This window comes from Macaca thibetana, chromosome 12 (genome assembly GCF_024542745.1).
Source record: "Macaca thibetana thibetana isolate TM-01 chromosome 12, ASM2454274v1, whole genome shotgun sequence".
In the NCBI taxonomy this organism is placed as follows: domain Eukaryota; kingdom Metazoa; phylum Chordata; class Mammalia; order Primates; family Cercopithecidae; genus Macaca; species Macaca thibetana.
Window position 1 is genome coordinate 52,549,272 of NC_065589.1, and position 15,246 is coordinate 52,564,517.

The window sequence follows — 15,246 nt, forward strand, 5'->3', positions numbered from 1 at the left end:
AGTTGTGACCTTTGCAGGAACATGGAGGGACCTGGAGGCCATCATCCTTAGCACACTAATGCAGGAACAGAAAACCAAATACCGCATGTTCTCACTTATAAGTGGGAGCTAAATGACGTGAACACATGGACACAAAGAGGGAAACAACAGACACTGGGGCCTACTTGAGGGTCGAGATAGGAGGAGGGAGAGGCGCAGAAAAAAATAACTGTTGTATTCTAAATTTATGTGACAGTCTGTACAACAAACCCCCATGACATGAATTTAATTATGTAACAATCCTGCGCATGTACCCTGGAACTATAATAAAAGTAAAAAAAAAAAAAAAACCTTAACACTGTTTCCTAGCATTTAGAAAAATAAATCCATGTGTATCTATCTGTGAAAAAAAGTGTCAGACTGTTTTTTTCAGGTTCTGTAAGTTTATCCTTCCCCAGTACGTTTGTTTACTTGTACTCAAGAGTATATCGGGGGGCTGTGTGTGTGTGTGTGTGTGTGTGTGTATCAGACTTTGATAATTGTCAATATGATTACAAAATATATCTTACTATTGCTAAAGTTTTGATTTAAATTTCTCATTAGAGAAACTCAGAAATTCAGATGAAATTGAAACACAACTTTTTCTGTTTAATAATTGTTCCTGTAACTTTAAGCGAATATAAATTATTTCTATTTTTATCTGATAATTTTAACAAAAATTAACTCCAATATTAAATGTGCAACTTGATTTCATAAAGGAGAACTTAAACATTGTGTAAACATGTTGCTTAATGCAGTCAAAATATGTACTTCTAGTTATTAGATTTTTGCTAATAAGTATGCTGTTTAGTTTTAATTGGCATTCTCCAGTTAAAATTTTCCAATTTCAATTTTCAATTTTACATTACACACTTTTCCCATGCAAGATTTTAAGTGTTGCCTTTACATAAAGGAATGTGTTAAGAATGGTGGTGCCATTTTCAACATACCTGACACAAACAAGCAATGGGGAAAGGATTTCCTATTTAATAAGTGGTGCTGGGAAAACTGACTAGCCATATGCAGAAAGCTGAAACTGGACCCCTTCCTTACACCTTGTACAAAAATTAACTCAAGATGAATTAAAGACTTAAATGTAAAACCCAAAACAGTAAAAACCCTAGAAGAAAACTTAGGCAGTACTATTCAGGACATAGGCATGGGCAAAGACTTCATGACCAAAACACCAAAAGCAATTGCAACAAAAGCCAAAATTGACAAATGGGATCTAATCAAACTAAAGAGCTTCTGCACCACTAAAGAAACTATCATCAGAGTGAACATGAACAGGCAACCTACAGAATGGGAGAAAAGTTTTGCAATCTACCCATCTGACAGAGGTCTAATATCCAGAATCTCCAAGGAACTGAAACAAATATACAAGAAAAAACAACCCTATCAAAAAGTGGTCAAAGGATATGAACAGACACTTCTCAAAAGACATGTGTACGGCCGACAAACATGAAAAAAAGCTCATTACTGGTCATTAGAGAAATGCAAATCAAAACCTCAGATACTATCTCACGCCAGTTAGCATGGCGATTATTAAAAAGTCAGGCAGGCTCACGCCTGTAATCCCAGCACTTTGGGACGCCGAGGCGGGCGGATCACGAGGTCAGGAGATTGAGACCATCCTGGCTAACACGTTGAAACCCCGTCTCTTTAAAAATACAAAATATTAGCCCCGTGTGGTGGTGGGTGCCTGTAGTCCCAGCTACTTGGGAGGCTGAGGCAGGAGAATGGCGTGAACCTGGGAAGCGGAGCTTGCAGTGAGCTGAGATGGCGCCACTGCATTCCAGCCTGGTTGACAGAGTGAGACTCCGTCTCAAAAAATATAAAAAGCCAGGCAACAACAGATGCTAGTGAGGCTGTGGAGAAATAACACTTTTACACTGTTGGTGGGAGTGTAAATTCAACCATTGTGGAAGACAGTGTGGCGATTCCTCAAGGATCTAGAACCAGAAATACTGTTTGACCCCGCAATCCCATTTCTGAGTGTGTACCCAAAGGATTATAAATCATTCTGTTACAAAGATACGTGTACACATATGTTTATTGCAGCACTATTTACAGTAGCAAAGACTTGGAGCCAACCCAGATGCCCATCAATGATAGACTGGATAAAGAAAATGTGGCACATACACACCATGGAATACTAAGCAGCCATAAAAAAACAATGAGTTTGTGTCCTTTGCAGGGACATGAATAAAGCTGGAAGCCATGATTCTCAGCAAAATAACACAGGAAAAGAAAACCAAACACCATATGTTCTCACTCATAAGTGGGAGTTGAACAATGAAAACACATAGACACAGAGAGGGAAACAACATGCACCGGGGTCTGTTGGCGGGTGGGGGGCAAGGGGAGGGAGAACTTTAGAACAAATACCTAATGCACGCAGGGCTTAAAACCTAGATAACAGATGGGTGCAGCAAACCACCATGGCACATGTATACCTATGTAACAAACCTCCACATTCAGTACATGTATCCCAGAACTTAGAATAGTGATGCCATGAGTCTTGATGGTTGGGTATAGCAGAGTCCTGGGAAATCACTGTGTAGTTAAAACTGTGTTCCTGACAGGTGTTTTATTAGTTAGTACTGCAAAATCAATTATTAAGTCTGTCGTATTATAATCTGGCTGCAAACTACTTATTCTGCCTACCCTTTCACCACTCATTTCCTCAGCTAGCCTTTGTTCCACTAACGTTTTAACATCTTAAGAAACATTTCCAAATAATCATTGCTTATGGCTTAGCATGTGCGGTTTCCTCTACCTGGAATTCTCGTCTCCCCTTTTTCTTGGGATACATCAAGCCCCAACTCAAATATTCTCTCTATTTTCAAGTTGACCATAGCTACAATAGTAAGAATTATTTGCCCTCTCTTATTCATCTTTGCTCTCTCAGCATGTAACGTAGAGCTTTATATACAGTAGTAAATTAAAAGATTTAAGAGTATTTCAAAGTCCAAGAAATTCTAGACTGGGGTCTATAGTAAGTCAGTTTATTCAGTTGGCTCAGAAATAAAAATTTAGGAGGTGTGTATGATTTGCTTTGGAATCGTCCATCTACATAATCTAAATAACTTTAGAAACTTGTAAGATGTACCTATTCATTCCTTTAGTTGCCATTAATATGCAAGATTTGCATTTGATATGCATGTTTTGATGTTGGCTTGTGATAAAAACTTAAGAAATTTTATCATAAAGTTATTCTTTGTTTATACAGAGAGTGTCCAAGCACACAGATGCAGCAGAAGATGTGCTATTGGAAAAAAAAGGTTGTGCGGGAGTCATAACACTAAACAGACCAAAGTTCCTCAATGCACTGACTCTTAATATGATTCGGCAGATTTATTCACAGCTAAAGGTTTGTAATTTTCTTATTGCAGTTATATGGATTCTTCTCAAAGTATATCATAATAGGACACTTCTGGTATTTTCTCCCATAGAATCACATAATTATCTGGGATCTGCATCTCAGTAAGCCCCACTGATTCTTGAGGTTTCAGTGTTTCCCCTGTGCAGTTATTCTTGAGCATCCCTGGTGATAGGGAGCTCACTGTCTCCTGAGGCAGATTCTTTGACTTCTATATAGCACTGATTTGTTTGCAAGTTTCTTTTTGTGTTCTGGCACTCTGTGTTTCTCTGACCTTTAAACTAGTGATACTTTTTCTGCCTCTGAGAGAATGAGTGTACAAATCTAATCTGCTTCCACCTGATGACCTTTTCATTTGAAGACAGCTGCTTTTTTTTTTTTTTGAGACAGACAAGTCTTGCTCTGTCGCCCAGGCTGCAGTGCAGTGGTGCCATCTCGGCTCACTGCAAGCAAGCTCCGCCTCCCGGGTTCACGCCATTCTCCTTCCTCAGCCTCTGGAGTAGCTGGGACTACAGGCGCCTGCCATCACACCCTGCTAATCTTTTGTGGTAGAGACGGGGTTTCACTGTGTTAGCCAGGATGGTCTCAATCTCCTGACTTCGTGATCTGCCCACCTCGGCCTCCCAAAGTGCTGGGATTACAGGTGTGAGCCACTGTGCCCAGCCAGACAGCTACTTTTAAACTGCCTGCTTTTTCTCAGAGAAGGCCATAAACTCTCGTAAGTGAACAGCATGGAATAGTAGAAAAACAGGACTTAAAGTCAGACTGTCTGGTTTGAAACTTGGATTTCTATTTATTAACTGTGTAAGCTGGGAAAGTTAATCTCTCCGTACCTCAATCTCCTCAGCTCTGAAATGGGGATGATGATATGTAAAGATTAAGTGAATAGTGTATGTAAGTACCTAATGTAGTCTGCCATGCAGATGTAGAACAAATCCCAGTTTTCCCCTGACGACCAATTGTTTAATTCTTCATTTGATGAGTCTGTCTTCCATTCTTGTGTTTCTGTTTGAGATACCATTATAATATGTCTCAAAATGTGATACATAGAAATAAGCCAAATGTTGCAAATAATAGAGTTGGGCCAGAGTGGAAGAAATTAGAAATGTTCATGTTATAATAACATTTCTATTAATGTAATTAATATAGTCCAGTATTGCGCGAACCGTTTGGACAATCACGTCTGTCCAGCTACGTCTTCCTTGTGCGTTACATATTTATTCTGTAGTACAGGTTGAACATCCTTAATTCAAAATGCTACAAAATTCAAAAAGTCTATAAGTATGGACATGACGCCGCAAGTGGAAAATTCCACACCTGGCCTCATGATGGGTTGCAGTCAAAACACAAGTGCCCGACACACTGTTTATTCAGCATCCCTAAGGGAAAAAATTAATTACCTTCAGGCTATGTGTATGAGGTATATATGAAACCTAAAGGAATTTCCAATCCCCAAGATATGTTATTCTGTATATGCAAATATTCTAAAATCTAAAAAAGTCGGAAACACTTCTGGTCCCAAGCATTTCAGATGAGGGATACTCAACCTGTATAGATTGATAGAACCCCTGTTAAGTTTTCTGTCTGTAGGTAACTAATTTTTCATTTCGTCCATTGTTCTGGATTTTCACATTTTCATTGGCTCTTGATTCTTTCATCCTACTTATTTGTTAGCTGTCTTTACCAATCCCAAATCCCTTGGATTTTTTATCAATATTATACGTGGTTTCACTCTGTTACTTATACATTAAGAGTAAGACAGTGAGCCCTGTATCAGCACAGTAGAAAGGTTATTGCTATATTTGTCAGCAGTCTTTGGGTCGATTTGTTCTCCAAATTTATACGTTTATGTAACATCATTATTATGCCCATATTTGTTCATCTTGGTATCAAAGTTATGGCAAAGATTTCAGGTGCCATCTTGAAATTTGGATCACACAATGTACTCGTCTAGCAACCTTTTGAAATAGCCTAAGCCTCTACTTTATCTGGGAAAAGCAAATGAAGTTCATTCAATGAAGAATGGGATGAGATTTGTTCTTCTGGATATCCCTTATATAAGAATATGTACTGTCACACACGTATATGTATATGAATATATTATTGTGTATATGTGCATATGCATATAACTTTAATGAGTCTGTGTTTATAATATGTTTATATCATCTTCTGTTACATTTGAATAGAAGTGGGAACAAGATCCCGAAACTTTCCTGATCATTATAAAGGGAGCTGGAGGAAAGGCTTTCTGTGCTGGGGGTGATATCAGAGGTAAAAACTTTTCCCTTTCACCTGAATGCTTCCCCGCCCCACTAAAACTGATCAAGTATTGTCAAATTTTTGTAGTAATTTGTAATTTGCTTTACTTCTTAGAACTTTTTATTATAAAGTTAATACATTCTTAACTTAGAAAAAAGAAAAATTTGAAGACTTAACTTTCTGCAGTTAGTATTAGCAAACGAGGAGAATAGCTGATATTTTTTCTCACTACACAAATACCCTTTAAAATTTAAATATGTTGTCTCTCTCCCTGAATCATCACAAATAAAATGTCCAGTTAGGGTATATGAGTCCACTTTATATTTTAGAACAGCTGATATTAAGCAGTTCTGCTAGTCTTATGACCTATCTGGCCATGTTGACTTGCCATTCTCCAAAAATGACGTGCTCTCACATGTTCATAATTTTTCCTATGCTTCCCACTAGTCATGATCCCAAAGCAACCATCTTCTATGTACTTATTTATAGCATTTATCCTGTTACATTGTAAATATACTTTACATGTGTTTAAACATGCTGAGATAAAAAGAGAAACTGTATTTTTCATAGTTGTTCAGGTCAGTCTGTCTATACACATTTAAATGTTAAAGACAAAAGAGAAGAAATGTCTGTTCTCAGCATCATTGTCATGGTCATAATCACTATAATCATGATTATAGTATAATCAGAGTATATTATATTATATATAGTATATTATACTCTGAGTATATATAGAGACACTGATGCTGAGAACAGACATTATAGTATAATCATGATTATAGTCATAATCACTATAATTGTCCATATTATATATACAGTATATTGAAACTTTTTACATTTTGTATTTTGTTCCTTGTGGAATTGGTAGGGTTCGGGGATTGTTTTTTTGTTTGTGTTTTAATTTTATTTGTTTGTTGTATTAAGACAACCATCTTTGGGCTTGTTCACCAAACTTTGAATAGGAAAAAAGCTGGATTCAGGATATAATTTCAGACACTTATTAATGAATTTTAAAATTGCAGTTTAATGAAAACTTTGCTTAAACTGATCTGTTAACTGAATTGTTTTTGAAATCTGTTGTTTTGCCTACAACATGCATTTTTAAATTATTATTTATTTATTTATTTATTTACTTTTTTGAGACAGAGTTTCACTCTTGTCACCCTGGCTGGAGTGCAGTGGCGTGATCTCTCCTTGCTGCAACCTCTACCTCCTGGGTTCAAACAATTCTCCTGCCTCAGCTTCCTCAGTAGCTGGGATTACAGGTGCCTGCCACTATGCCCTGCTAATTTTTGTATTTTTGGTAGAGACGGGGTTTCACCATGTTGGCCAGGCTGGTCTTGAACTCTTGACCTCAGGCGATCCGCCTGCCTCAGCCTTTCAACAACGTGCATATTTTTAAAATACTGTTTTTCAGCCTTGAGTTAGCCTTTCATCTGGCCTGTGATCTTGTCAGTTTTGTGTGTTGAGTTTATTAGCTGCTTCTGACTGAGCTATTTCTGCATATAGGCCTAATTTTATACTGATGTTTGGAAATAACAGTTACAAATTGTAGAATTATTGTAGTTTACACATATAAAGCAGTGGATTCAAGTCCAGGAAATGTAGTTCCTTGAAAGATTGTAGTCCAAAACGATAAGTGGACACTCAGAAAATTTTCAAAAAATGATTGTGAAGGACATTTAACTTTAATTTAGATGGAGCTAATTGATTAGAATAAAAATTAGAATAAAAATTAGGTCAGAAAAAGATTTGAAGGAAATTTGAGAAGGTTTTTGAGGTAAAAGAGTTTCATTCCAAAGGCAATAAAACTTATGTTCCTTTCCTTTTAGAATTGGTAAGCAGTTATAAGAGCTGAATAAAAGATGATAGACAATGACAGTAATTTTTTGTTTGTTTGTTTAGGTATATATGAGTGAAACCTCAGAGTGGTAAAAGTAGATGTCAGATCTTTCTTTTAAAAACCAGTAAAAGGGCTGGGTGCAGTGGCTCACACCTGTAATCTTAGCACTTTGGGAGGCTGAGGTGGGAGGATTACCTGAGCTCAGGAGTTCAAGACCAGCTTGGGCAACATGGTGAAACCCCGTCTCTACTAAAATACAAAAAAGAAAAATTATCCGGGTGTGGCGGCATGCGCCTGTATTCCCAGCTACTTGGGAGGCTGAGCCAGGAGAATTGCTTGAACCTGGGAAGTGGAGGTTGCAGTGAGCCGAGATCACGCCACTGCACTCCAGCCTGGCGACAAGGCAATACTCCGTTTCAAAAACAAACACCCCAAAAAACTAGGAAAAGAAGTCAACATATGAAACATTTTGAAGGAAGAGATAACAGAATTCTAGAGTTAGGAGGCCCAAGCCGGCAGATCACCTGAGGTTGGGAGGTTGAGACCAGCCTGGCGAATATAGTGAAACCCCGTCTCTACTAAAAATACAAAAATTAACCGGGCTTGGTGGCGCATGCCTGTAATCCCAACTACTTGGGAGACTGAGGCAGGAGCATTGCCTGAACCCGGGAGGTAGAAGTTGCAGTGAGCCAAGAGCCAAGATTGTGCCACTGCCCTCCAGCCTGGGTAACAAAGCGAGATTCTGTCTCAAAACAGACAAAAAACAAACAAGAGAATTCTAGAGTTAGTGTAAAAATCGGTAGACAACATTTTGTGTGTAATACTTTCCCATAAAGGAGGAAACATATTTATGAAATGTTTAGTTTGTGTTTTAATAGATAAATCTCAAAGGACTTAAAGATAGGAAAGGCATATGAGTTGCAGTATATAGAAGAGGAAACTTTGTTAGCAGTCTTGAGATTGACTGGAGGAAGAATATGGTAGGAGATGTGAACTCTGGGTAATAGAAGATTGCAATAGAAGTGAAACCATTTGATAGTGTTCACTATTCAGTAGATATTTACTGAGCATTTGTTTTTTAAGCCAGGTAATGGTATGCTGTAGCAATGTCTTTGAGAAGTTACATTTCTATTTATGTTAGTAAATAAGAATGTCAGTATATTATTTACCTGTCTAGCCTCACCTTTTCCCTTTGCCCTTTAGTCTTTTAAACTGTTTGATTCTTGATTTTACTCTTCTTTCTTGACTTTGAGGCTTTGTAGGGTACTACTTCCCCTACTCAGAATTTTTCTTCCTGTCATTTTCTAGGAAATTCCTATTTACCTTTTCAAACTTGGCTTAGGGTTACCTCTTCTAGGAAGCCTTCTTTTAATTAATTACACATCTCCTGCTCCCATTCTCACAGCACCCCAATTCTTATAGGAGAAAGAATATGTTTTAGTATCAATCTGAACTCCAGGACAGCCATCTTGTGTTGCTGTCTTTATTATCTGCAACACCTAAAACATTACTTGGTATGTAGTAGATGCTCAGTAAATGTTTCATGGGGGAAATGAATGTGACAGAAATATTTAAGGACATGGGGTACATTGTAGCGCTATACACACACAGGTATAATACATTTTGTATTAAGATATATTACCAAAAGAAATGTATGTCTAGCAAATGTTAATTTAAGTGCTAGAGAAAATAATCAAAAGCAAATGTGGTTTGCTACAATATATTATTATTTTTTTAAAGACACAGGGTGTCACTCTTCTGTCCAGGCCAGAGTACAGTGGTATGATCCTGGCTCACTGTAGCCTCAGTATCCTGGGCTCAAGTGATCCTCCCGGCTCAGCCTCCTGAGCAGCTGGTACTACAGGCACATGGCACTGCAGTCAGCTAATAAAACATTTTTTGTTGAGTCTCACCAGGCTGGTCTCAAACTCCTGGCCTCAAGGAATCCTCCCACCTGGTTTCTCAAAGTGCTGCAATTACAGGTTTGAGCCACCATGCCCAGCCTGTAATTTCTGATGTAACATTTTGTAAGAAGCATGGAAAACAAGAATAGGAATTTTTGCCTCGAAGCTTTGACATTGGACTATGGATCTGTGACTATAATATAATTTCTGTGGCAGGGGCAACTTCAAAACTTTAACAAGTCATTTTAGAGTACTCCCTTTCCCCCAGTATTTAATTATCATAATACTTTTGATCTAGTTGACAACACTGACTATTAAATCGTTTTTTTTTTTATTTGTAATCTTTCTTCCTAGTGATCTCGGAAGCTGAAAAGGCAAAACAGAATATAGCTCCAGTTTTCTTCAGAGAAGAATATATGCTGAACAATGCTGTTGGTATGTGTGTTCTGCTCAGAGCTTTGGAATGGAATAAAGAAATGAGGTGGACAACCGGGTGCAGTGGCTCACGCCTGTAATCCCAGCACTTTGGGAGGCTGAGGCGGGCGGATCACGAGGTCAGGAGTTCGAGACCTTTCTGGCTAACACAGTGAAACCCCATCTCTACTAAAAGTGCAAAAAATTAGCCGGGCGTGGTAGTGGGTGCCTGTAGTCCCAGCTACTCGGGAGGCTGAGGCAGAGAATGGCATGAACCTGGGAGGCGGAGCTTGCAGTGAGCTGAGATAGCGCCACTGCACTCCAGCCTGGGCGACAAAGCGAGACTCCATCTCAAAAAAAAAAGGAAATGAGGTGGATGTATGTACTTTGTTAAAAATGTAATCAATAGGCAGTCTTACTTAAACTTTTAATACCATGTGCCAGGCGTAAATAAAGTTGATTAAACAATTTTGAGTGCTTATTTAAAAACAGTAACCCTTTAATATTAGTAGGCTATACTTAACTGCTGTTTGTTAAAAAATCAATATGAGGCCGGGTGCGGTGGCTCACGCCTGTAATCCCAGCAATTTGGGAGGCTGAATGGGTGGATCACCTGAGGTCAGGAGTTTGAGACCAGCCTGGCCAACATGGTGAAACCCCATCTCTATTAAAAATACAAAAATCAGCTGGGTGCGGTGGCACGTGCCTATAATCCCAGCTACTCGGGAGGCTGAGGCAGGAGAATCAGCTTGAATCTGGGAGGTGGAGGTTGCAGTGATTTGAGATCGCACCACTGCACTTCAGCCTGGGCAACAAAGCGAGACTACGTCTCAAAAAAAAAATCAGTATGAGAATATGGATTTCTGATCATGTGGTAGCTTTAGCTTTCTTGGGGGGAAAAACCTTGGGTTCCAGTTTTCTCTATAAAATGAAGTATATAGTATCATTTCCTAATTCTTAAAGAACTTGGGAATAAAAATTTCTTTATATTCAAGGTTCAAAGTTTCATTGGAGGTGAAGCAGTGTTTTTATCAAGCATGTGTTTCAAAAGTTAAGATACAGGAAGTAACATAATAAGTACTTGTGTACCTTCTAGCCCAGAATTAACAGACATCAATATTTTATTTTTGCTTGATGATTTAAAATGTCTTCAAAAGAAATATAATACTGCAAGTCTGGAAGTTACATTTCAGTTCATTTTTTTGCTTTCCTCAGTGCCATTACTTTCCCCAGAAGCAACCATTTATCCCTCCTCAAAAACAACCATTGTCATTAATTTTCAGTGTATTCTCCTAGACCATATTTGACATTTTTACTAAATATTTATGAACTAAAATATCTTAAGTTAGAATTTGATTGAGTACGTGATATTAAAGTATTTTGACATAGTTGAAAAAATAAATTCAGTTTTTCTCACGTGCCTTTTAGACAAACGTATTTATATATTGGCATAAAAACATGGATTAATATCTAGTAGATTAAACACATGGGGATATATATGTTTTTGTAAAAACATGAATTGATGAAAATAATTGCTAAGTGATGAAAAAAGCTGTGCAATAATTTAACATTGAAGTATTTAAAATAGTAAAACATAAGTTTATTTTAATTTTATTATTTATTCATCTATCTTTTGAGACAGAGTCTTGCCCTGTCACCCAGGCTGGAGTGCAGTGGTACGATGTTGGCTCACTGCAGCCTCTGTCTCCCAGGTTCAAGTGATTCTCCTGCCTCAGCCACTTGAGTAGCTGGGATTACAGGCATGCACCACCACACCCGGCTAATTTTTGTATTTTAATTAAGGACAGGTTTCACCATGTTGGCCAGGCTGCTGTCGAACTCCTGACCCTAGGTGATCCACCTGCCCCGGCCTCCCAAAGTGCTGGGATTACAGGCGTGAGCCATCGCACCTGCGGTGTATAAGTTTAAATGTATAAGTTTAAAGACAAAATAGAAATGCAGAACATTGTATCATATTTTATACAGCAAAGTAGACAAATAGAGGCTTCCATTTTTTAAGCTTTCCAATTCCTTTTGTTTTTTAGCTTTTATTTTAGGTTTGAACTAAAAGATTTTTACTTTGTATTTAGAAATTTACGTAAATACTATCTTACTGTGTATACCATTCCATAAATTGTTTTTAACAACATGGAATATAACTCTTCTGTGGTATCCAATATTATGATTATATCCCACATTAATTATCTGTTCTACATTAATGGATATTTTAGCTTCCAATAGTTACTAACATAGATAGTTGTACTCTTGTACGTGCTCCCTTATTTCCCATGCGCAAAAGTTTCTCCAGAAATAATATGTAGAATGGATAGATCATAGTGTTTATGCATCATTACTTTGTTTCCAAATTCTTTAAGATGCGTTTTCTACATGTCTTTTGTCTTGGCTGCTGTTGGACTTTGGGTCTTCCATATGAATTTTAGAATTGTTTCATCTGGTTTCACAAAAGTTTCTACTGAGATTATGATTAGACTTAGAATGAATTATGGGTTAATTTGGAGAGAGTTGACATCTTTGAGATGGAGTCTTCTCAACCATAATGTAGCATAGCTCTTCCTTTTTTTTTTTTTTTTTTAAAGATAGGGTCTTGGTCTGTTGCCCAGGCTGGAGTGCAGTGGCGTGATCACAGCCCACTGCAACCTCAACCTCCTATGCTTAAGTGATCAAGTGTTCCTCCCACCTCAGCTTTCTGAGCAGCTGGGAGCACAGGTGCTTGCCACCACACCTGGCTATATATTTTTTAAGAGATGGGGTTTTGCTGTATTGCTCAGACTTATCTCATACTGCTGACCTCAAGCAATCCTCCCACCTTGGCCTCCCAAAGAGCTTAGATTACAGGTGTCAGCCACCACACTGGGCCCTGGTTTTTTGTTTAAAATCAAAGGTTAAGTTGTTAAATGATAACGAATAGATAGGATTGTGTTGGATTGACATTTAAAAATACGTATTTTATAAGCCATACATTTAGTCATCTTTGGTGTTTCTTGCTAAAATTTCCTAGGAAGAATCTTGAGTATATATAATGTGGGGTTTTTTTTAGAAAAAGTGAATGTATTATAAACACTGTAACTAAAATTACAGCTCTATTTCTTTCAGGTTCTTGCCAGAAACCTTATGTTGCACTTATTCATGGAATTACAATGGGTGGGGTAAGTAGACTTTTTACTCCAATCATTGATGTGAGTTGTATTAAAAATAAGTTAATAATTATTAAACAGAAGTGAGCTGATGAATGTAATATAATAGACCTCGTTGAAACATAATTGTGTGGATTTTGGATCCTGACAGATTTGAGATATAATATTTGCTTATAGCACTTTTAGACTATCCCAGCCCAAAAGAATGTTTTATGTTCTTAATTATGTTATATGGCTGGGCATGGTGCCTCACATCTGTAATCCCAGCACTTTGGGAGGCCAAGGTGGACGGATCACTTACGTTAGGAGTTTGAGACCAGCCTCGCCTACATGGTGAAACCCTGTTTCTATTAAAAATACAAAAATTAGCTGAGCATGGTGGCACACACCTGTGATCTCAGCTACTCAGGAAGTTGAGGCACGATAATTGCTTGAACCCAGGAGGTGGAGCTTGCAGTGAGCTGAGATTGCACTACTGCACTCCAGCCTGGGTAAGAAAGTGAGACTGTCTCAAAAAATAAAAAAAAAAACACACACACACACACACACACACACACACACACACATTATATGCTATTTTAATTTTTTGAATTAGCAAGTTTTTTTAAGCAATGGAAACTTATCTTTTAATATATAGAGCCTTTTTTCTACTTAAAAATAGGAACTTCAGAAGAGAAACTAGAATGTTGAGTTTTTTTTTTTAATTCAGTATTAGAGATTTGGTTGCCTAAATTGTACCTGTTACTCAAAATTTCACCTTAGTGGAAGTGTTTGGATTCTTTATGAAGTTCTCTATAACTGCATTTCTGTCAGTTGACAAATATTCTGCCTCTGTGCTATTACAGAGAAGTCTAAAATGTAACTGACATGGATTAACTTGACCTGGAGTTAGAGAAAACATGAAATAATTACAAAACAATTGGTAAATTGTAAGGTACTGACAAAGATTAGCCTTTAAAGAAGTGAGGGGTCAGAATGGGTCTTCATGGCAGGAAAGGGCTGCATGGAGAAGATGGTGAATTGAACTGAGCCTAGAAAGGTAGTGGAGGAGAGAAAAAGTAATGTCTTTTCCTCACCGATTGCAGGGGTCATGGCCAATATCCGTATAACAAGACAGATTAACAATAGAGAAGCATAACACATTTATTTAATCAAAGTTTTACATGACATGGGAGCCTTCAGAAATGAAGACCCAAAGACCCACAGATCCAGGAAAAACTGTGTTTTTGTGTGTAAGTTCAACGAACAATGGATGGTCACATAGAAGTATGATTGTACAAAAACGGTATTATTCATTAGTAATAAATGGGGGAACTTAGGTAGGCTTGTTTGTTGAGATTCTTCTTGGCCTCTCTGTGTAACATTCCTTTCCTCCAGGTATAGAATGGGGCCCTTGTCACATGAGGGTTTAATGACTTTCAAGGCCAGGTGTCGTGGCTCATGCCTGTAATCCTAGCACTTCGGGAGGCTGAGGTGGGTGAATCGCTTGAGGCCAGGAGTTCGAGACCAGCTTGGGCAACATGGCGAAACCCCATCTCTACTAAAACTACAAAAATCAGTTGGGTGTGATGGTGTGCACCAGTAATCCGAGCTACTGGGGAGGCTGAGGCACGAGAATTGCTTGAACCCAGGAGGTTGTAGTGAGCTGAGATCATGCCATTGCACTCCAGCCTGGGTGACAGAGCGAGACTCTGTGTCAAAAAAAAAAAAAAAAAAAAAAGACATACTTTCAGAAGAGGTAGGTTAGAGAACTTCTTTATGGCCAACTGTCCCACAAAAAGGTGGGGGAAAGTCACAGTGGCCTCCAAGTGGCCATAGTTTGGGGTAGCATGTCCTGAGCCATGACAATAGGTAGGACATAGGTAGGTAGGGCCCAGGTAGGTAGAGTCTAGGTAGGTAGGTAGTATGAGGCCAAAAGGTGGAATTTTTGAAATTCCACCTGTTCAGTGTTTTAAGGAACGATTTGGAATACAGGTAGTTCCCCACTTTGTTCTAGTAGAACCACCCTAAATAAGGACCGGAATTGCTTAGATCTTGCACATCATTTTGGGAAGGGATTCTACTAGCAAGGGCGATCTGTACCTCTCTGCTTCGCAGAAACTGAGTGTGGGTTGGTTGTGCTTTAACCTGGGGAAGATGAAAGCTCTCTGAAAAAAAATACTGTAGAATAAGAGGAAGGGAAAGAATCTGAAGCATTGAAGGAAGAGCTGCCCTGTGAATGTGAAAGAAACCAGGAGGAAATGAGGACAAAAACAATGGGCATACCCAACA

The 15,246-nt window shown here is 38.3% G+C and overlaps 1 protein-coding gene across 3 annotated transcripts in view; it reads left to right on the plus strand.

Moving 5' to 3' along the window:
• The window catches only part of HIBCH (3-hydroxyisobutyryl-CoA hydrolase), a 118,264-nt gene that overhangs the window by 19,408 nt on the left and 83,610 nt on the right, over positions 1–15,246 (plus strand). For all 3 annotated transcript variants that reach the window (XM_050751919.1, XM_050751918.1, XM_050751917.1), the window contains 4 exons: positions 3,251–3,391; positions 5,587–5,671; positions 9,761–9,841; positions 12,935–12,987. In XM_050751919.1, coding sequence (XP_050607876.1) covers positions 3,251–3,391; positions 5,587–5,671; positions 9,761–9,841; positions 12,935–12,987 — 360 coding nt within the window. The remainder of the gene's footprint in view (positions 1–3,250; positions 3,392–5,586; positions 5,672–9,760; positions 9,842–12,934; positions 12,988–15,246) is intronic.